The 20,756-nt window shown below is 43.4% G+C and overlaps 1 protein-coding gene and 1 pseudogene across 2 annotated transcripts; both read right to left on the bottom strand.

The window, feature by feature from the left end:
* Nucleotides 1-1,944: 1,944 nt before the first annotated feature.
* LOC149331798 (iris pseudogene) lies at nucleotides 1,945-5,259 on the bottom strand (annotated as a pseudogene). Its single transcript, XR_016285102.1, has 2 exons — nucleotides 5,001-5,259; nucleotides 1,945-4,190 (listed from the first exon to the last, which is right to left on the bottom strand). The product of XR_016285102.1 is annotated as an iris pseudogene (transcript).
* Nucleotides 5,260-7,090: 1,831 nt separating this feature from the next.
* LOC149331797 (uncharacterized) lies at nucleotides 7,091-20,451 on the bottom strand. Its single transcript, XM_089556881.1, has 4 exons — nucleotides 20,208-20,451; nucleotides 16,591-16,789; nucleotides 12,813-12,944; nucleotides 7,091-10,782 (listed from the first exon to the last, which is right to left on the bottom strand). Exons 1-4 carry the CDS (start codon nucleotides 20,395-20,397, stop codon nucleotides 10,278-10,280), a joined length of 1,026 nt encoding a protein of 341 aa, XP_089413007.1. The 5' UTR covers nucleotides 20,398-20,451; the 3' UTR covers nucleotides 7,091-10,277.
* Between the last annotated feature and the right edge of the window lie 305 nt (nucleotides 20,452-20,756).

Here is a 20,756-nt window from a genome sequence, read left to right as displayed (position 1 = left end):
TTTGCCATGTAATTAAAATATTGTAATTCCAACAAACACGAAATGTGGAACAAATATTCCACATCATGAGCTCAGTGTACGTGGTGGGCAAAAGCATGTTCGACTCCAAATCATGAATTTTGTGTACCTAACCTGGGATGACATTAATTGAAAGCTAAGCAGGGCTGTGAATTATAATTTTCTCTGCAATTTTGCAGTAAGTCAAATTTTCGTAGTTCTGCAAGTAAACTTAATGTCAACCAGCTACGAGCAATGCAGCGTTCAAAGAATTACTAGAGATAAGTGCTACCTCTCAGAGTGGTGCTTCGCCGGATTGAAAAAAATTTTCACATTTCGATTTGATAAGTGCTTAAACTAAAGCTTTTGTGCAGCCACCTATCTTCGCTCTCTTTTCATCATTTCCCATCTCCCTAGCCCCAAAGCAAAGCAGCTGTCAAAGATGTGTTACATTGGCACTTCCTGTTTGACTAAGTGCGAAGTTCTTGCTCTTTTTACTTCTTCAAAATGGTACTCAAGCCGACTAAGCCATCTGCGAGGCTATAGTATTTCACCTTTAAGATCTTCCCTCCTATCCTTGAGGAACCGATAAAACTAACAAATTAACACCATGCTCTGTTCAACTCCTATGCATGACCATGCTTGAATGCAGGTGGCTAGCAAGCATGGTGGCATGAGAATAGAATGATGTGAACGATGTGATGGTTGCACGGTCGTGGACCGTTTGCCACTTTTTTTCTTAGATTGTATCAAACTACAGTGATAGCCCTTTCTGTGTGAACAGTTCAGAGTCTGAAATTAGAGGAAAATAAAAGAGAGAAAAGCCCGCAAGATTAACCAGAATAATGTCCATTCAATATTATTAATGGGAAGGGGCTAAAAGTAGGAAAGAAAGGAAAAATTACAGAAATCAAGCACATTATGTCTGAGTGAAAAAAAAAACACACGTGAAGAAATTACACTTGCTCAAGAACCTTATTCATTTCCCACAACCAAGGAAACCTCAGAGCCACCTCCATCAAGGATTGCAATGCAGAAATGTTTGGTTTGGTTTGTAGGGTTTAACGTTCCAAAGCAACTCAGGCTATGAGAGACGCCGCAGTGAATGGCTCCGGAAATTTCGTCCACCTGGGGTTCTTTAACCTGCACTGACATCACACAGTACACGAGCCTCTAGAATTCCACCTCCATCGAAATTCGACCGCTGCGGCCGGGATCGACTCCGCATCTTTCGGGTCAGCAGCCGAGCGCCATAACCACTGAGCAACCTCGAAAGGTATGGAAGGTGTAGATGTGAGCAACGCAATTGAAAACTATTTATTGGCTTTCAGAAACTATTCCATGATGTATAGCAAAAATGATATCATGCAATTTTAACTGTATTAATTTCATTTGGGGATCTTTCATGGTCACATATGCACAACACCCTGTGATAGGCTACTCAGAATGCAATGTGGCATGCCCCTGCTTATGGTTGTCAGAGCAGCACAAGGCACTCAAGGTCGTAACCCTAAGTACTGGTAGTAGTGGTCCTTAATATATTTTTTCAACACACTCCGAATAAAGAAGAAACAAGACGTAACGTCAGGAGATCAAATTGGTCATTCTTAAAAGGCTGCAAAAATGAGGAATCTCAAACCGTTATCCATTCTAACAGACAACTGCCACTGGTCAGAACTAAATTGCTATGCGTATGCATATATGTGTCCATAGAAGAGATGCACAATATGTTTCGCATTCAATTAAAACTTCCAACCAATTACCAAATGATTTCTTCATTTCATGTAGCACTCAGTGCCTTACATTTGTATCACTCTGCACAAAAAAGTCAATATAGCCACAGCTAATAGTTTGTAATATCGCTAGTGTGTAATTTCTGAATAGCATAACAAACAAAAAAATCCACCTGCCAAGCTCATTGAAGGTGTGCAAAGTATCACACTCAGCAGAAGGTGTACATTTTTATTGTGCAATATTTCTTTGATCTCCCATTCTTTTCCCATTACAGATCAAGCACAACAGCACACAACAATCGATGGAGACAACCTCAAAGGCATTGATGAATATGTATAAGCAGCACCATCATCAATAGCAAAAATATTTTTTAAAATGGCTAAAAGAAGGCAGCAGGAAACTCTGAAACCATTGCAGCAACAGTGGCAGCATAAACTGTATAAAATAGATGCATCAGCAGTTGAGATATCCAAACCACGCAAGTAGTCCACCCGTAACCATGTATAGAAAAAAAAAACAATCGGCTTGCTATAGGGGCTTTTGTGCAATAAGCCAAGTGTAGTGGTTCACTGTGAACACCGGACACATGCTGCTTCTAGACATCAAATTACCTACACTGAATAGCACTACAGTATAGAACAATTCTCAAAAAGCACCATATAAGTAACAGTCATAAAATTAATATTAGGCAGTTCACTCAACTGGCAAAATATCGCAGCACCTCATCATACATTCCGTCATTCACCGGGACACGGCACGTCGGCGCCATGCACAAGCTGACCACCCTTCCTGCAAACACTGGGATGTTATCCCGACATAAATTGAAAGGGTTCATTGCATATTCAAAGCACCTCCACTCAGTTTGTGTTCCCAGTGCTAGTTCGACATCACCCTATCACATGCGTCAGTTGCCTCACTCCACCACCTTAACTGCCCTACAGAAGCACATAACGGGAGATTCTGGTGAAGCAAGCAATCCTGGCTTCATAAAGGATTATGCACACCAAATTTATGATTGTGCCTTTTCTTTTCTGTAAGCACACATTCATGGATCACCAAACAGAATTTGCCTACATCTGTAGGTAGCTTAAATTGAATTTCCTCTCTCGAGTTGTTTCAGCTCAACAGTTGAACAGCGATTAACACTGAAGTTCACTCGGCGTTACATTAAATGCATTTTTTCTTGTTCTCTCGGCACTAGCTTCTGTGCCTGGGTTCCACACAGATTATTTATTCCGGTGAAGACACACTTAAAACTATAGCTGAATATTTTGAGAGATCAAACTGCCTTTAGATGTTAGATGTCGCGCACTGAACCAGCAAAAAGTATGACATCTGGATCGTGACTACGAATGAAAAACATGAACGGGTGGTCCACGGCAAAGGGAATGCCAATAATGGCACACCTGGCCGTCACCACCATTCCTGTCGCGGCTGCAGCCTCCGTCCCTTCCTCATTGACTTCCACAAAGGCCTTATGGAACGCGGCCGAGACGAAGAGGTCCTTCTTCCCGTCTATTCCAGAGAGATCCGCCTTATTTGTGAACAAGTCCTTCACCCCCATTGCATCGAGTGTTTTCTTCAGGTCCAAGCTTAACTCAATCTTAAACCTTGGAAGGCTGAGATCGACGATCGTTGAATCCAGCCCTTTGATTACATCCAAGAGTTTCGATGGTGTTAGAGCAGCCTCTAGCTTTGGGAGGCCATCGATTTCATATGGAAGCAGTATCACCATGGACGTCTTGCCACCTTTGTATGGGATTTCAACTGCGTTCACATTCAAGTCACTGCATTCTGTGTTGATTTTGAAGCGGGACTGCTTGTACATCATGTGGACATCCTTGGTAGTCTCTTTAGATGTGTGGAACTTCTGTAAGCTTGTCGCACGGGGGTTAAACTGTTCGTTCCACAGGCCTTTGAAGTAAATGGCGTTGATTAAAACAAGTACAGTTTGAGAATCTAGAGACTGACTGGGAAGAAGTTCCTTGATCTTGGACTTGGTGGCTTCTGCAACCCACGCATTGATTGCAAGCCTAGCTGGTTCGGCCTCAGTTTTGAAACTGACGGGCACCACAGTGCTATTGTAAAATTTCGTCAGCGTGGCAAGGTACTCATCCAGAATTTTGAATGTGTTCTCTGCGTACATGCGGTTGGCGATTTCAAGCGTTACATTGGGTGCATAGGTTGACACCTGGGTAAGGAATTCCGAGAACTGTGCATGGATCAAGTCGCCTTTTGTGTGCATGACGGCGGTGATTTCGTGAGCCGTTTGCTGCCTGGCTCCAGCAAGAGTCATTGAGAGTGCAGCTGCAATGCTGAACGGTGAGAAGACAAGGTTTCTGGCGCCATCACCCTCTGAAAGGAGCTGCTTGTAGAGGTCAACTGTGAAGGCAAACATCGCTGAAGCCAGATCTCCAGACATTGCTGATGTTGCCATGGTACGGTGTCCTAAAGGTCAGCTGTAACAGAATGTACATATCAGGCTAGTAAATTAACAGCATACAGCAAGGCAGTTACAAATTCTATCAAAAAGGGCCATGGTTTCAGGTTTTCAGTTTCATTTCATCGCACTGAAGGACGCTAATTTAAGAAACATCGTATATTTCACGCCATTTTGGCACTAGAAAAATATAAAATTTACTCAGCTGAAGTATATATTACACAGGCACCGCTATTAACTGCCCGAGCTACAGCTAGATCTGGCCAATTAAAGTTTCTGAATTAGTTTAGGGGCTCCATATTCAGAAGTGGTCTTCTCTTTATTTTCCCACAGGATAAACCAAGGATAACACAGCTGGCTAATGCATGGTTTATATGATAAAGAACTGTCTTTTGCTGGGCTCACAATGACAATTACGGACTGACAGTAATGTAGGCGACACGGCGCTGTGTCCGTCTCTCACCAGCAAAAATTATACAGCAAATTCTTGAATTCGTACGTGAGTGATATGTAAAGCCCTGCCGGTGTATGACACGTCCCATTCAAAACGCGCCGCAAGAGTTTATTTCCCTGGCCATTCGTCGTGCTTGGCGAAATCGGGCGCTTACGATACAGAAATCTACCTTTATGATGAACCAAACCAAACACGCGTGAATCTTTCGGCGATCTACATGCGCATTGTGCAGGGCCAGGAATAAATGTGTAAATGTCTTGACAGCTTGAACTGAAAACTGCCAACGCTGCGATCGTTCCCAAATGCGCTTTTCATCGATGAAAACATAACTGACCGAAAAAAAAAAAAGCCACCGAAACACAGACCAGCACTTACTTCTTTAAATGATGGTAATGGCGCGCTCAACGTGCCACCGAAGAACGCAAACTTGTAGGCTGGGGTTCACATGCACGAAGACCGAAACAAATATGTTTACAAATATGGGCGTGAACGTCGTGGCCGAAGGGAGCTGAAGAAACTAGGGATATACTAGAGACAGCTGCACGAAAGCACGGGGAAAATTGGGGAAAATTTAGCTTCACATTGCGCTGGTGTTCAGATGCATGGAGGACGAAACGAATATGTTTACCATGATGTTTACAAATGTGACGGGCGTGATCGTCGTAGTCGAAGGAAGCTGGAAACACTAGGGATATACTAGAGACAGCTGCACGAAGGCATGGGGAAAACCAGAGAAAATTTCACCAAGTTTGTTTTCATTATGTGTGACCAGTTTCGGTTTCGGATACCTTTTCGCTGTCGTTTCTTTAAAAGGCAGGAACTCATTGATGCGATTATTTCTTACCGCATAAAATTCGCAGGCTTCATTTAACTCATTTTTTATTTCTGTCCATAATTTTGTCCACTGACGCACACCATCTCAAGAGATTCGTCGACAAATGTAGTCATGTTCGGCTGTGCACATTGTGTGCATCACCATCGCGCAATGCAAAATTACGCGCGTATATGGTCAAAATTTTACCGGTGTTCTCACGTACGGCATGTCACAGCGACGACATCCGCTTCTGAAACCTGTTGCTGTCCATCATGTATCAGTTTAAAGCGTTCGTTTAGTGAGAGTTAATTGGTTCTCATGAGTTTGGAAAGATTTGTGCACACACGATATAGGACATGAATGGGACCACGCAGAAATATTTCCAAAAAGCACGCTAATTTATGATGACCACATTGACGCTGCCGAACACAATTTTTGCTGACAGCTGGGCTCGGATACAACGAAGCAAATGCCCTTCGAAAAACCCCTCCAAGCAATGGCATCAACCTCGCGGCCGACTCACCTTACGTCTTGCTGCCAGCGACGTAGTTTCAGAATGCGAACAGCACCGACGTGCCAGACTTAATTCGTGCTGCTGCCACCATATACTTGCAGCAGATGCATGCACACAACATTTGAGAGCGAAAGCTCTACTTCTCCCGTACAAATCTGATGTGGCTATGAAATCTGACCTTCAAACCAATGGGATGCGGAGGCTTGGCTTTGACGTCATGCCACGTGACTCGCCACAGCTGAGCGCGTTGAGCCGACGGCGTTTGCTCGACTCGAATCACGTGACTCGCTGCACCTCGCCACAGCTGCGTGGGCGGACACACCGTTCGTTATATAAAAGGGCGTGGCGTGTGTTTACCTTCACACAAAGCCATGGATGAGCAATATGCCGGAACTAGTGCTTCGACGATGTATCGTCACCGTCAAGCCAAACCACTGGTATGTAATAAAGTTTAATCAAAACTAAACCATGTCTAACCATGCTTAACAGAGCTTTCACTCATCTTAATAGGTTCAGCCGGGTTGAACCACAGCTAACTTGCAAAACACACATCTTGCCTTTGGTAAAGTTTACAGCGCCACTTTATTTTACCTGCCTCTTGTGTACTACCATCTCTACATGAATTATGCTTTTACTTGTGACAAAACGAAGCAAGTGATTGCAATTGGTTTCGTCGTGGAATGAGCACTTGTAATGTAATTTGCAAGTGGAATTGCACACAATGCGTGCAACCAAGCTCATTCATTTCATCCAGCAGACTTGGGCACACGAACATGCAGCTGGTTGCTGTCAATTTCCATCATAAATTTTCCACTTTTAGCTCTGGTTTGTAGACTACATTACTTTTACCAGTTGCATATTTCCTTGCAGCATTCACATTAGTTTTGCTTGGTGGCATTCAGGAGAAATTATTCCAATTGCATGGAGGCCGGAAACAGGTAGCCAACCAGAAACCCAGGCGTTGAAACCTGCCTGGCTTAACTGTAATTCATTGCACTCAGTGCACACTGAGAAAGAAGGTAAACCATGCTGAACCTCTGCAGACTGTAAGTTTGCATTTTTGTCAGGTCTCACAGAGTCGCAAAAGACAAGCCAATTCAAACAGACAAACAGACTGGATTTAAATCTTCTTATTTATATCTTGGAACAAAGAAAAGAAAGCTTCAGAAAAATATGGACACACACAGCAACACTGAGGTCTAAATATAAACAAGTGAAGTCCAAAATTAAGGCACAGGCTTACAAATAGCACTGTTCATTGTACATGAATGACTATGCATGCCTATACGAGGAAACATTTCTTGAAGGAATGTTAGGTAATCCATTCACATTCCATCGAAGGAAAGAAGACGAGAAAAATAAGCACAGGTACAATACTGCACAAGACTGCAATTACTGTGATCAAGCACAAGATACAAAAGTAACAACAAAATCACACATTTATATCATGCAACAGTTTTTTGCTGATAAAAAGACAAGTAATAAAAACAAGTAAACTGCAAAAAAAAAGTAAACTCACCCAAAGTCACATCGCCTTATTAATCCTGAAATTAGTGACTGATTGGAGGCTCTGACTGAATACCAAAATTGTGTGACAAAATGTTCTTTTGCTTGATGAAACCATGCTCATTCAACAAGTGTACAGCATTTGTAATGACCTTATTTATAGCTACAATCAACAGTCATTTCACCACTGAATGCTGGATTGCAAAGATAACTTTATCTTCGACTCCTTACTTCGCACAACACACATGCATGTGAATGCACCAGACATAAAGACCACATAAGGTCTTCAGGTATGCATGAATGCCCCCTGAAAGCTAATTTGTCACTTTAATATTTAATTATTATGCGTGGCACACACAAAAAAAATTTACTCTTTAAAAATACGAAGACAGCAGCACGTGGTGGAAATGAAAACAGCTCGTTGCTAACTTGCAGCTCAATTAAATATGCAGTAGGTTCTAGCACTTTTCATAAATCAGATACACAAAAAACGAGATGATATTAACAAAAAATACATGAAAAAAATTATGCACATAGGAGAAAAGAAACACATCAGCATGTTTTCTGTGTGTGAAAGTTTCTTATGCTGTTTAACAGTGCTAGCTATCATTTAACTAAATTAACTCTTTCAAGCGCTGCTGGCCATTTCTGTTCAGAAGTTTTAATTTTCTGCCTAAATAGCTTATGCAGGCCTCAAGAAAGTCAATTCGTCTGGTCTGCTATAGAAAATGCCAAAGGTATTTTCACAGACATGCACGAAATTTCCAAGTGCCACAAATGTTGAAAGTTGTAACATGAAAACACTAGGGTTGTTTAACGAGTACTCGAGAGATCAGGGGGTCCATATCTTTGTATTTCCAAGATGCACACGATGCTAGAAACACAGAAAAAAATGACACTATTACAGATGCCAAAACCTGTCTGCATGAATATGGTGGAGGACGTTCACTAGTTGACATGAAAAAGCAGCCTAATAAATGGTGCTAAATCTGCCTGAAAGAAAAGACCAATGCTATCATCATCATCAGCCTGACTACACCCACTGCAGGGCAGAGGCCTCTCCCATGTCTCTCCAATTAACCCTGTCCTTTGTCAGTTGCCGCCACTGTATCCCCGCAAACTTCTTAATCTCATCCGCCCGCCTAACTTTCTGCCGTCCTCTGCTACGTTTGCTTTCTCTTGGAATCCACTCCGTTACCCTTAAGGAACAGCGATTATCTTGCCTTCGCATTACATGCCCTGCCCAAGCCCATTTCTTCTTCTTGATTTCAACTAAGATGTCATTAACCCGCATTTGTTCCCTCACCCACTCCGCCCTCTTCTGTGAATTGCATAGTTTTTGCAATTCACAGAAAAGGCTGTGCATTCTCAATGTACAGAAAAACTTGTACGAACCGCCCTAGAGGGTTAATCAAATGTTTCAGTGAGATGACATCACTGTGTGTTCGCAGTCTATCAGGAAGCCAATGTTGCCCATAACAAACAATAGTCGATAGCTTCAAATCTGCCTATGCTAAGACACCACTGTAGCATGAAAATTAAAAATACTCTGCTGTTATAACATACTAATATGAGGTAAACTGAACCTAAAGTGGAGCAAGACCATGAATTTTGAGCCTACGTACTGAGCATTATTTTATTTTATTATTAACATTATTTTTAACAATTCACTGCACTGTGCTGGGATACACATCTGCATAGCACACATTAGTGCAGTGCTTACCCGCTGAGCACTGACTAGAGGCACAGGGATACAAAATTTCTGTTGCGTGTGCTTTCTTTCGAATGGTGCACAAGATAGTAGTAATCATTCTGGCTACTGAGGTGGCCTTTCATAGGAGTCGGGGCCAATTAAAACGATGAAGTAGTGATTTCATTGCAGCTTACATCTCATTTGACCTGAACCCTATTTGCGAAGTCATAGCCACCATTGGGATGTTGAAAACTACATGTTCATTGAAAAATCTGATGACCCTACCCCTTGAAGAGGTGAACGGTTGCACCTATTCTCTTCCAATGCACAGCTCTGTACTCTGATTCAGCTTGCTCGATGTTCATTACTACATAAATTCCATAACTTCCTGCTGCGTTGGCGTGATCACAATGGTTGAGTCGAGTTTCGTGAAGGCAGATGTGTGTGTGTGAGCACTATGGCACAAATGTACAATTTATGCTGAAAAAGAAAAAAGAAAAGGACAGATGATTTAGCTTACTAAGACCAAAGCGACATAGGTACGCTAACACTAGTTTCTGAGCATAGTTTAACTTGATCATTTATTTGTATTGGATTGTTTAAATTGATTATGAGCACTAAAACTGGAGGAGACACTTATTCTCCACCTTAAGGGTATAATGCGATAGCGTTGATGCTCATATATACGGAATTGGTCATTCTTTACATTTATAGATCGCTGGGAGTCCTCGTACCATTCCTGGTGCAGCGGTTAAGTGATGCGCCATTGCCCTGTGATGGTAGGTGCTACCACTGGTGAGGCTCTTCTCAAACAACCTCTCGCATCTAATCATCAACTGAACTGCCACCTGCCATGCTAGGCAATTTGCTCACAATTCGATCAGCAGGTTGTGATGACATCACAAGGTCACATGACCTAGACGGCCCACGTGCCACCTAGCTCTTCAAGATCGCAGAGGGACCGGACAAACATTGGCAAAATCGACAAGTGGGGGCTCTTAAGCTAGTGCACTAAAAGGCACTTCGTCTCTTAATCAACACTCTCTGTGAGGGAGTGTTATGAGCAGATATCACAGACATCCAACACAACCGTTTAACACACGCAATAGTGATGTCAGCCTCGGGTCAGGTACGGGGAAACAGAAGGCGGGGGAACACGTTCTGGCTGTAGGCGGACGCCACATTCAGCAGTTCCATTTGTAATTGGGGCTGGAGCTCATCGCTTGTCTTCCTGATATACGACTCCAATGAAAAAAGGAAGTGAGTAATGTGGTCCATGTGGATCGGAGCAGACCGCACTTCCATCGTTCCATTAAATGGAGCACATGCAGCGTCCTTTTGCCGAGAGGACTGCAAAGAGGTTTCCGCTGCCCTTGGTTCGCAAGTGCTTGGAGGTGCGTGCTGAGACGACGCGTCAGCAATTGACCGCACCTCCGACACCACCAGCCCCCTGCTCCTCTTTGCTACACATCCTTTCTCATTTGGCGTGGAATTGGAAGACACTGCTATTTCAGGAGTGGCGGGCACATGCATCAAAAACATAGTCGTATCGTCGTCGTCATTGTCGACCACCGGATCTTGAGCGCTTTCTGCTGTGTCTGACGTGGCGTCTAAACCGTTGGTCATTTCTCTGCAAAGAGGCGAAACAGAAATACCTCGCTAAAATGTTTGCAGATATCTAGGCAGACAGCAAAGTTTGTAAGCCACAAAAACATATCAGCATTTAGCAGAGCTGTAGCACTTGGATGCATTGCGCCTAGTTCTGATGAAATTTCATCCAGTCAGGTATCATACTGGTAATAAAAAATTAGTCACTGACCAGCAAAAAAGAACTGCATTGAAGGAGGGCAAAAAGTTGGTTCAAGTTGGTGAACATTCATTAGCGCTTGTCGTGTAAGCGCTTCATGGTAAGCACTTGTTGTGTGTGTTCTTTTCCTTTCGTCTCTGTCTTGTCACGCTTTGAAACCCATCAAGAAGAACTGCCTTTACAAAAAAAGGCTCTTGTCCCTTCTATCATAATCATCATCATCACTGCCGCCCTGATATGTCCACTGAAGGACGAAGGACCCTCCAAATGATCTTCGATTATCCCTGTCCTGTGCCAGCTGCAGTTACCTTATCTCTGCAAACTGCCTAATCTCATTGGGGCCACCTGATCCTCTGCTGTCCCATCCAGATGTTTAGCCACAGTTCACACACAACCTTAAACTGGACAGCACTGCAGGCATTAACCAACCTCTCCTCAAGAAGAACAGGCGAGCGTTAACTAAAATATAAGAAAGAAAGAAAAAACAGCACTAACTTATCAAGAACTGCTCGACCAGGTGCAGATGCCCTTTGGGCCCAAAATGAAGAAATACTCTCTAACATCTGTACTGCAACTACCCCTTTCTAAGATTCTAAGGTTTAGAAAATTGATTTTACATCTGGCCATTCTACAGGCACACCTAGTGTGAATGAAGAGGAGGGCAAGCAGTTTTGCTGTCACTGCCTTCTTTTCATAGTGGCATCCAATGTAGCGAGATTAACCATTGCCAGAACAGCCGGAATAAACATTTAAAAAAAAACTGCAAGTCTTACCACTGCATGCCAGGGTAAAGAAAGAGACAAAGAAGGCTATTTGAAGAAAGGAAGAGCGATTTTAGCTGGAATGAAGCCGTGATAGCAACAGAAAGTCATTGCAGTTTTCTTTTTGTCAAGTTTTGTGAGACTGAATTAACTCTTTACCAAAAGTTGCCTTGGCCAAGAGTCTCCAGGCCACACGGTTTACTTTTCAGCCTCCTAGTGGAAACTTTTGGTACTCTTAAAGCCCCATGTTTCTGCTGGCTGATGAGACTGCTCGACTCCACCTTTTTGGGCCCTCGTCTCTAAGGCTGCACTTAGGGCTCCAACATCACAGGGCTCAAATGCAAACCACATGACCAAGAGACCAAGTCTAATAGTCAGATACAAGTAAACAAGTGTGTCACATGGCCACTATTCGGCTTGACTGCAGCCTAATGGACATTAAAACTCCCATGGATGCACTGTAGACATTCAGGATGTCCGCAGGATGTCCGAAGGAGTTCCAGTACCCATTGGGTGGTGCTAATTTGGGTTAATCCGCTAGGTATCCGGCCGCCCTGGCGAAAATCTTTCCCAGCCCAAATAGTTTATGGAACAATTTCCAGATGGTTCCAGTTGGAACCAGCTGGGTTCCAGTTGGTTCCAACTGGAACCAACTGGAAATTGTTCCATAAACCAGTTGAGCTGGGAAAGATTTTCACCTGGCACTAATGTCTGAAAGGAAAGACCAAAAGCAGTCCTCAAAAACTGGTGCTTACTTCGCTGCCAATGCCGTCTACAACGCAGAAGAGTTTCAAAACAGTGGCACTCTTGTATTTTGTCTACAGAAGCAATCGGCAACTTAGCATTCATGAGCAGTTGTTGCTTTCGACAGCTGGAAAGACTGATTGTGTAGCTGTGATGTTTGTAGCTACTGTGACTTCATGCAGGCAACTGCACGGAAGATTAGAGTTTTTGATCGTGACAGTGTTGTTCACTGCGTAATTAATCATTGCTACTATTCGTCTCTGGAACTGTAAGATGACATATTCAGCATTCCAAGTGGTGTAGTTGAAACCACCGTCGCTGTGTTTAATTTAGAGAATTTAGAGATACCTGGGCGTTCCTGGGCCTGTTGTATCTGCCTCACTCGATGCATCAAGCACATGAGGTGATCCCGGAGAAGCTGCAGCAGCAGCCCCACCAACATCAAAGAATGGACCAGCGTAATCATGGTCTGCTACCACACTGAAAGCATCCATGTTGGAAAAAAAGGGGTGATAGCCCGATTCAGTAAAACACGTTTCCTTCAAAGTGACGGATAGATTTTTTCAGACAAAATTAACATATTCGCAGTTAAGAACATAAACATAGTTGATCTGATTAAACTGTAGCACAGTGTGCACCAGTTGTTGGCAATAATTTTTTAACAACCATTTTTGAGGTTTGCTGCATTGCATGGAGCGGTGGCATATGCAGCAGGCTGTGATGGCTTTTACCAGCAGACGCTTTCTTTCATTTTTATTGCACCCCCTACACACACACACACATTCACATGCACGCACGCTCTCTCTCCCCTATTACCATACACAACTCCCCGGCCAACCATGTCATACATTCATTTGTTCCTGTTACCAAAAATAGTATTAGTGCACTATTTGTTCATTCTAATAACTTAGAAAACGAACAAAAGCTACATTTATAACATATCAATCTATATCTGCTAGATTTCCGTATCAGGAAACGATATTTTTAAACAAACTATTATGACACTATGGAGGAACAGCAGATGATAGTGGTGAAATGGATAGCAGTAGATTCAGAACATTTTAAGGCGAAAGCCTGTAATGGCTCATACTGTCGTGACCAGGACATGTTAGCAAATTTGTCCGCATTTCAGATTGGTCAAAATGGCCCTGTTACTGTGCACCAATTTTGACGGGTGTGTGCACCGAAATATGCGAGACAGTTACTGCACAATTTCCTTTCTCAAATACAATTTTCTACTGGTGTCCACCCAGATATGTGAGACAGTTAATGCGCAATTTCCTTTCCTCAAATACAATTTTCATTTTCTTCATTGGGGGGGGGGGGGGGGGGGGGGGGCTGTTTTTCTTTCACACCCCTTCCTCCCTTCCTGTACAGTGCAGTTCAGGTGTCCATGAGGACAGAGAATTACAGCCCCATTTCCTTTCCTCAAAAAGCATTGTGTTCAAAGGGCAATGCCCGCTGAACAGGTGGTGGTGTTCCCTGGACTTCCTGGCATCGCTACAACACACTGTCGTGTTCCACTCCTAAAGGCAAAAATTAAGTGTCATTAATTGGCAGTTAATTAATGCACCAACAGAATGTGAAGTGAACAATCGCATAGCAGAATGCAGCACTCAGGCTTTCGCCTTTCACCACTTTAGCCGCTAAAGTTCCTCGTAATTTTTTTAACTAGTAAATGCGTACAAGAGTATAAATGTGTAAATGCATGTAAATGTGTGTTAATGGAACTCCGAGGGCAACTTTTCCTGAATTTGGTTCTCAGCAAAAATTGACTGCTCGGCTCTCTCTGGCTCCGTTGATGGTTGTTCAGCAGTGAAACGTGCAAGAAAGTAAGATTTATATATGATTTTTAAAATAATTTCTTTATCTAAATCCCTGATTTAAAATGACATTTTCCCTCAGGAACTGATTCAAGTCTGACATCCATAACTAAAAGGACACCATCATTAGGAAATGAACGTCAGCGTGGCCTCCCTCTGCTTTCAGTGAAAGTAGCCTCCTTGTCATTAGAACGCAGTAATCTATTGATACAAGCCAACTTTAATTTGTCATCACTGTTCCTTAAAAATAGTTCTCTCAGTGGAAACAATTTAGTAAAGCCTCAATTCTGCTTTAAACCACTGCAATTTTATCCTGTTCTAGACATACTGAATGGGTTACAAGGATGAGGACAACGCCTTGCACTGTCATCCACATGACAACAAACCCTCAGAAAACAGAAAACAAACAGAAAACAAACCCTCCTGGCAGTAAAACTCTGAAGCCTAGCCCATCATCGGCAGCAGAAGCAAGGAAAAAAAAAGAAAGCTTATAGCAGACAACCGAATCCTTCGGCTTGCCTATATTCCTTTCATTAAGCATCACCACTACTGTCTTTTCCATGAAGAAAAAACTAAGCATGCATTTCATTTTTGTCCTTCAGCAGAACAGCGTGCAGGGTCTTTGAGATAGTTTGATTAGTAGGATGCCGACCAATCTTGAATCCAAAGGGCTCATAGGTTCCATTTCTTACTTAACCAGTAGTAGATGGTTTTTTTTTATTTTCTGATAACCAGTGCGAGGCACTGTTTCATTAGTACACTTCATTGTTTGTCTTATTAAGGTGGGACTTAATAAAAAGAATTAAAAATGAAGCACTCTCAACCTCTTTTCAAAGAGATGGCTGTGCCATTCAATCAACTTGGTGCCATGGTGCAATCATTCTAGGTGTTGTATAAACATCTGCCATAGCATCACGCACAGGTTCCACAAGCAGCAGCCAATTACGAAAAGACTCAGCTGTAACAAAGGCAAGCGATTAATAAGCACTGAGAAGATTGAATGCTCCCAGGGCAACACGACACACTGCGCCCATTTACGTTGATACATTGTGACCTGGCAGCTACATTCAAGCTTTATGAATATGGATGTAGTGACCAAGTAGAATACAGGACTGAAGGAGGTACGATGGCACCTTCCGACAAGCTGTGTAGAACACACGTAACACACATACCCGACTTATAGTGAGGAGAAGTATGATAGGCATATACGATATGGTGTCTTACCAAGACATGCACCAAATGTTTCAGACAACCGTCATTGAACTGCAGTAGTGAAACTGTATTGCATGCTTAAGGCCGACGGTTCTCAATACTTTTAGCCTTAGGGAGCCCCCAGAAATTTACAAAGACGCTCAAGGAATCCTAAAAGCACTCCATGGAACTCAGGTGTTCTGTGGAATTCAGTATGAGAACCCCTGTTATAGCCATTAAAGGGAAACTGCATAGGTTTTAGAAATCAACGAGCTTAAGAGGGTTGAATGTGTAAAACGTGCAGGTAAAGCATGCAAACTCTTTTTGGGCTAGCACTTGAAATAGTGAAGTAATCGCCGCTTAAAAACCGGATGCCCTTCAAGCTTCTCCGCAGCGCACAACGCCAAGTGGGGGGCGCATGATGACGTCATCGAAGGTATCGGTACATTTCCAACGCACAAACGCCTGTTTTGAAGGAAAAAAACCAACGGCACCGAAGGTGAACCCTTCTGAGAGTTGTTTGGCAGCGTCTAACGCATCAGGGCAGGGTGTGGCTGGGGAGAGCGGTAAATTGAAATCATACCTTCCGTGACGTCACACTGCGTTTTCCTGCACTCCTCGGGTGCATTGAGGACAAGCGCAAAATTCAATCGTCGATTACTTCACTATTTTAAATGCTAGTGCAAAAACACTTGGCATGCTTTACCTACAGCCTACATAAATTTGAATCCTTGAATATCGCGAAATTCTCAAAAAAGTGTTGCAGTTGCCCTTTAAATACACTGTCCTGGTCCTTTAGGAAGAAAAGTTGGGTGAGTTGGTTTTAACCAATCACTGTTAAAACACAGCAAAAGATGATGGACATGAGAACACATCTACAACAGCCCTTTCCACCATCCGCTGTTCTTCACACTGTTAGAACTGTGATTGTGAGCTGTGAAAGAAAGTGCCTAGGTACGTGTTATGATGTTTCTTTTTCTCGTTTTATGTAACTAATCCTTCAATGTCTCAAACCTGAGACAGCAGTATCTGTAAATAAATATAATAATAACAACTCTTCTGTTGTTTTGAGGTTGCTGCACATGAAACAGAAGCAATGTACGAGCACCCACTCGTCACCAGACTGCTCGGCAAGCACATCCCGCAGCGTGTGTCGCAGAAACAGGAGGTCCTTGAAGTACTGCCACTGCTCGGTGATGACAACTGACGGCTTGTCAGCATTGGCAGCCCGGCGCTTGCGAAGGGCGTGGTACTTTTTCGCAAAAACGTCCTTGAGATTCTTCCACCGCTTCCGAACTCCATCTGGGCTCACTGCATCCGCACCAGGAGGGTACAATTAATGGGAAAGAAGAGTAAAAGAGTCGATTTTTGGGCCAATTGGTGATCTATGACTAGAATATATATGCACAGTTTGAATGGAAAGCACAGCAGAAGACAAACAACAAAGACGAACGCAAACTTAACTGAGATTTTAATAGGAGTCCTGCCTCCATGGCCTCACGCTCAGCGATCGATTTCTATAGCCACTGAGCCATTGCGGCTGGTTCTTATTATATGGCAAGACAGACATTTTCTGCTAGAGTCATACACCTGGGGCATCTCCACTGTGGGCAATAGTAAATGCATTCACCGTCTACATAAATGACGACTTGCATAGATGGAACCATGATGAGGCATGCCGATGCATGTTCCACGGTGTGCACTAGCACAGACGGTCACTAGTGCATTAGAAAACTATCCTGATTTTAGGCATATACAGTCAAGCCCACTTATAACAATACTGGTTATAACAATATATCGGATATAACAATGCTCAGTCGTGGCACCATCAGCTTTGCCATGTGTTCTATGGTAAAATAAACTGCTTATAGCAATGCTGTCAAGGCACATTATTGGTTATAACAATTAAATCTGGTAATTGAGTGTCAACCAGTACAGAAAAAGAAAAATGCTACAACCACACCAGCAAAACCATGCTTACAACACAAAAGCGTGTGCATGTGGGGCCGACCAATGGACTAAGCTGGCGCAGCAACGCCACGAAAGCAAAAGAGGCAGGCGTCATCACGTCACGAGAGCTGCTGCATTGCTGCATTGGCTACGCACGCCATGCGTACCCCTAATCAGTCAGTGCAGTGCGCGTGCATGCAGCCAGCACGGTTTTTCTCTTGTCAGCTGTCACCACACCCTTGGTTCTGCATGCTTCTTGAATTTCCCATAAGAATAGCTTCCAAAAAGCCGGCTTGATTCCTGTGACGTGGAGGTGCGCGAAGCTCCCGGTGGCGCAGTGATGGCGGTGGTTTGGTCATCAGTGAACGGTGAACATTATTCCGGTTCCCTGAAGTTCGATTTAACGAGCTTTTACAGGCATTAGAACAATCAAACCCCTCCGGGTATTTACTGCCAATAAATGCTCTGAAGTTTGTCATCTTTTCTTTTTTTTTGGCACAACCCTGTTATAACAATTATTGGTTATAACAATGGTATTTCCATGGCACTTGAATATTGTTATAAGTGGGCTTGACTGTACCTAAGATCTGTTTATCTGGATATATATGCAAGCCATCTATATATATAAGGTGTATATCCAGATCCTATTTGACAACCGTTAGTATCCCCAAGACTTGTAACTTTGCTGCTGCTTCATTTAGTGTTCTGCTACACAGAACTGCAACGGAAATGCAAGAGGCACCATCTTCACTGCCATGACTCATCAGACTGATCAGTGGAGAGATGACAATGAGTGAGATAGCACAAAGCATGGGTGCAGCAATCAGGACAGAAGGATGCATTTACTTGTCTGCTGTTTCTTTTTAATGCCTTTTCACACACAAAAAAACATCCCCAAAGTGGACTTTATAAAATGAGAAGCATTCTAGGCTGCTTTTTCCAGAGTTAACTGAACTGTCATATGCACAAAAAAATATCAGAACTCGCCCATGGTATTACATACTAACCGAGGCCACAATTCTTTAATCTTATCGTGTCACATTAAAAGATATAGCTTTCCAACCAGTTCTAATGAACTTGGCAGAAAATATCAATTTTCTGTATTATGGTACTACTCAATGGCATGTTTTTTTAAATATTTATCCTGCACGAAATCAGCTAAATTTATCTATTGCTCTCTTGACTGCATCGCCTGCTACTGCATCAATTAAGTGTTATGTCGATATTATATGACTTGGTATATTTGCTTCAAGTTTTTGTGTCAGTATACCTGTCTGTGTTGCTTGATTCTCTGAACTGTTTACATTGCTTTAAAGCTACATGCTACCATTTCCCCAATTTGTGTTTTTAAAGCACCCACCCTATGTGAACTACAGGGCTACTGAAACAAACAGTTCAATTAATAAAGTGTGCAAAGCTGCCTCGGGAAGCATTCTGAAGGGGTGCGAAGGGTCATTGCTCTAGGCTTTGCAAAGCACTAAAAGTTGCACAGACATCTCCCGACACAGAGACCACGCATTGGTCTGCTACTCTCCATAGCAAGCCACCAAGCACGGTGGAAAAATATACTTCCAACTCGCCCAACATAGTAAGCCAGAAAACAGCCGGTAGACATATGTCATAAAGAAAAATGTCTCTGTAAAGTACTGCTATTATACACTGCTGATGTAGGTAACAGGGAGATGCACGGCCAATATGATCCATATGCGCTATCCATCCATTGTTGTAGCATATGTAAAAGTGTTTCATTGGAGCACAGGAGTGAGGTATACACTTCTACAAAGAGTTCAGTAAAGCCAAAATTCAGACACACATTTCAGCAGAGATCTACCTGGTTCGGATTCAGTTTAGAGAGCAAAGACCGTGAATCTATGAACAAACTTTAATGAGAGAATCGAGGTTTCGGTGCCAACCCGGCGGTTCCCCCAAGTCAATCCAGAGAATTTTCACTGGTGCCTGGCCTGTGTTACAGCTTTTAATAAATATTCAATGGCACACAGCCTGCAGGGAACTATACGGTGCAACTACAGCAATTACACAATGATATTGCTCGTCACATCACACTGACATTTTATCGATAGATGACAGAGAACTGCAGCTGACTGAAATGGATGCGCTTTGTCAAAACGGAGAGCGGATAAGTTGGGACATGCAGAGTAATATGAGCTTTTTCGCTGATTCCTTCAAAAAAAAAAAAAAAGAATTCTCACTGTAGATAGTTTGTTAGCTCTCCGATTTCGCACGAAGGCCACCGCATGAATTCTGTACAAAAACGCAATTTATAATTGCCATTAGCCCCTATTGTGCGGAAAACCGCCGTCGTGGACCAGCTGCGCAAAACATCCCAAAATGCGGCCTCCGCGCGACATCTGAAAGAACTTGTACTTCACTTGCAGGCCAGTTATCGTACGCCCAGCAAGTGGGCATGCCACGAGAAGGAAACGCTCCATGCGTCACCCACGGTCCGCCAACTTGAATTCCTGATTTCTGTACTCGCCACAGGCCAATATCTCCGGTAAGTGCATTCAAAGAAAACCGCCTTTTCGGTCCACTCGACTCCGTAAAAACCATATTGAGACTCGGCGAGACAACGAGGGTTTGAAGCAACCGCTGACAAGGCAAAACAATCATCGTGTCGCGCAGAAAAATGACCATCTGGAGTGACAAAAATCACTGCAATCGAAACGTGAACCCGCTGCGAATATGCATCCCGCGCAGCGGAAAATATCGCGAAAGAGCCGCCGCGGGAAAGAATCTGCGACGGCACGGTCGCACTCACCGCCGTTCAAAACTTCAGCGATTTCGAACCATGCCTGCTGCGTCTGTACGCGATCCCAGCGATCATCGCGACGGCCCCACAGTCCAGGCCTCTTTCGAACCTCGGCGATGAGCCGTCTGTTGAGACTGGCACGCGGTGCAGCGCATACTCGCAGCGCCGTAACACCACTGCTTTTCTCGTTGGTCGCCATGTCGCGCGATGGAGGAATCGCCAAAGCCCTTGCAATCACTACACATGGCGACCATTCGACGATTCGCTAACGACACGTGACAACAAAGCGTCACGGCCTCTGAGATGTAAAGCTACTCTCGGAGTCTATGCATTCACCAGAGAAGTAAACACATTTCACGGCAGAGAGCGCCACAATCAATTTTAGTGTCCGTTTTTGCCCGCGTAATTCAAACGCAGAAGCCACGACAACAGCCTAGAACATTGACGTTTTCTCTCTTCGTACAGCTGCTTAATGCGACTTTTTTTCATTTTGTACAAAGCATTCTGCTGCATGTTTTCGCGGCTTCATGGGAGGGCTGTGCTAACGTGAAAAGGCCG

This window comes from Amblyomma mixtum, chromosome 8, assembly GCF_055824585.1.
Source record: "Amblyomma mixtum isolate Tamu chromosome 8, ASM5582458v1, whole genome shotgun sequence".
Lineage (NCBI taxonomy): Eukaryota > Metazoa > Arthropoda > Arachnida > Ixodida > Ixodidae > Amblyomma > Amblyomma mixtum.
Note: the sequence above shows the minus strand (reverse complement) of the source record. Positions and strands in the feature narration are given on the sequence as shown.

Bases quoted from the DNA above. Each gene is read 5' to 3' on its own strand.
- LOC149331797 (XM_089556881.1), bottom strand. From the start codon at position 20,397: ATGGCGACCAACGAGAAAAGCAGTGGTGTTACGGCGCTGCGAGTATGC. The intron at 16,790-20,207 runs GTGAGTGCGACC...GTGCGGATGCAG, and splicing joins CGCTGAAGTTTTGAACGGCG to TGAGCCCAGATGGAGTTCGG. The intron at 10,783-12,812 runs GTATCTCTAAAT...GCCTCTTTGCAG, and splicing joins ACAGGCCCAGGAACGCCCAG to AGAAATGACCAACGGTTTAG.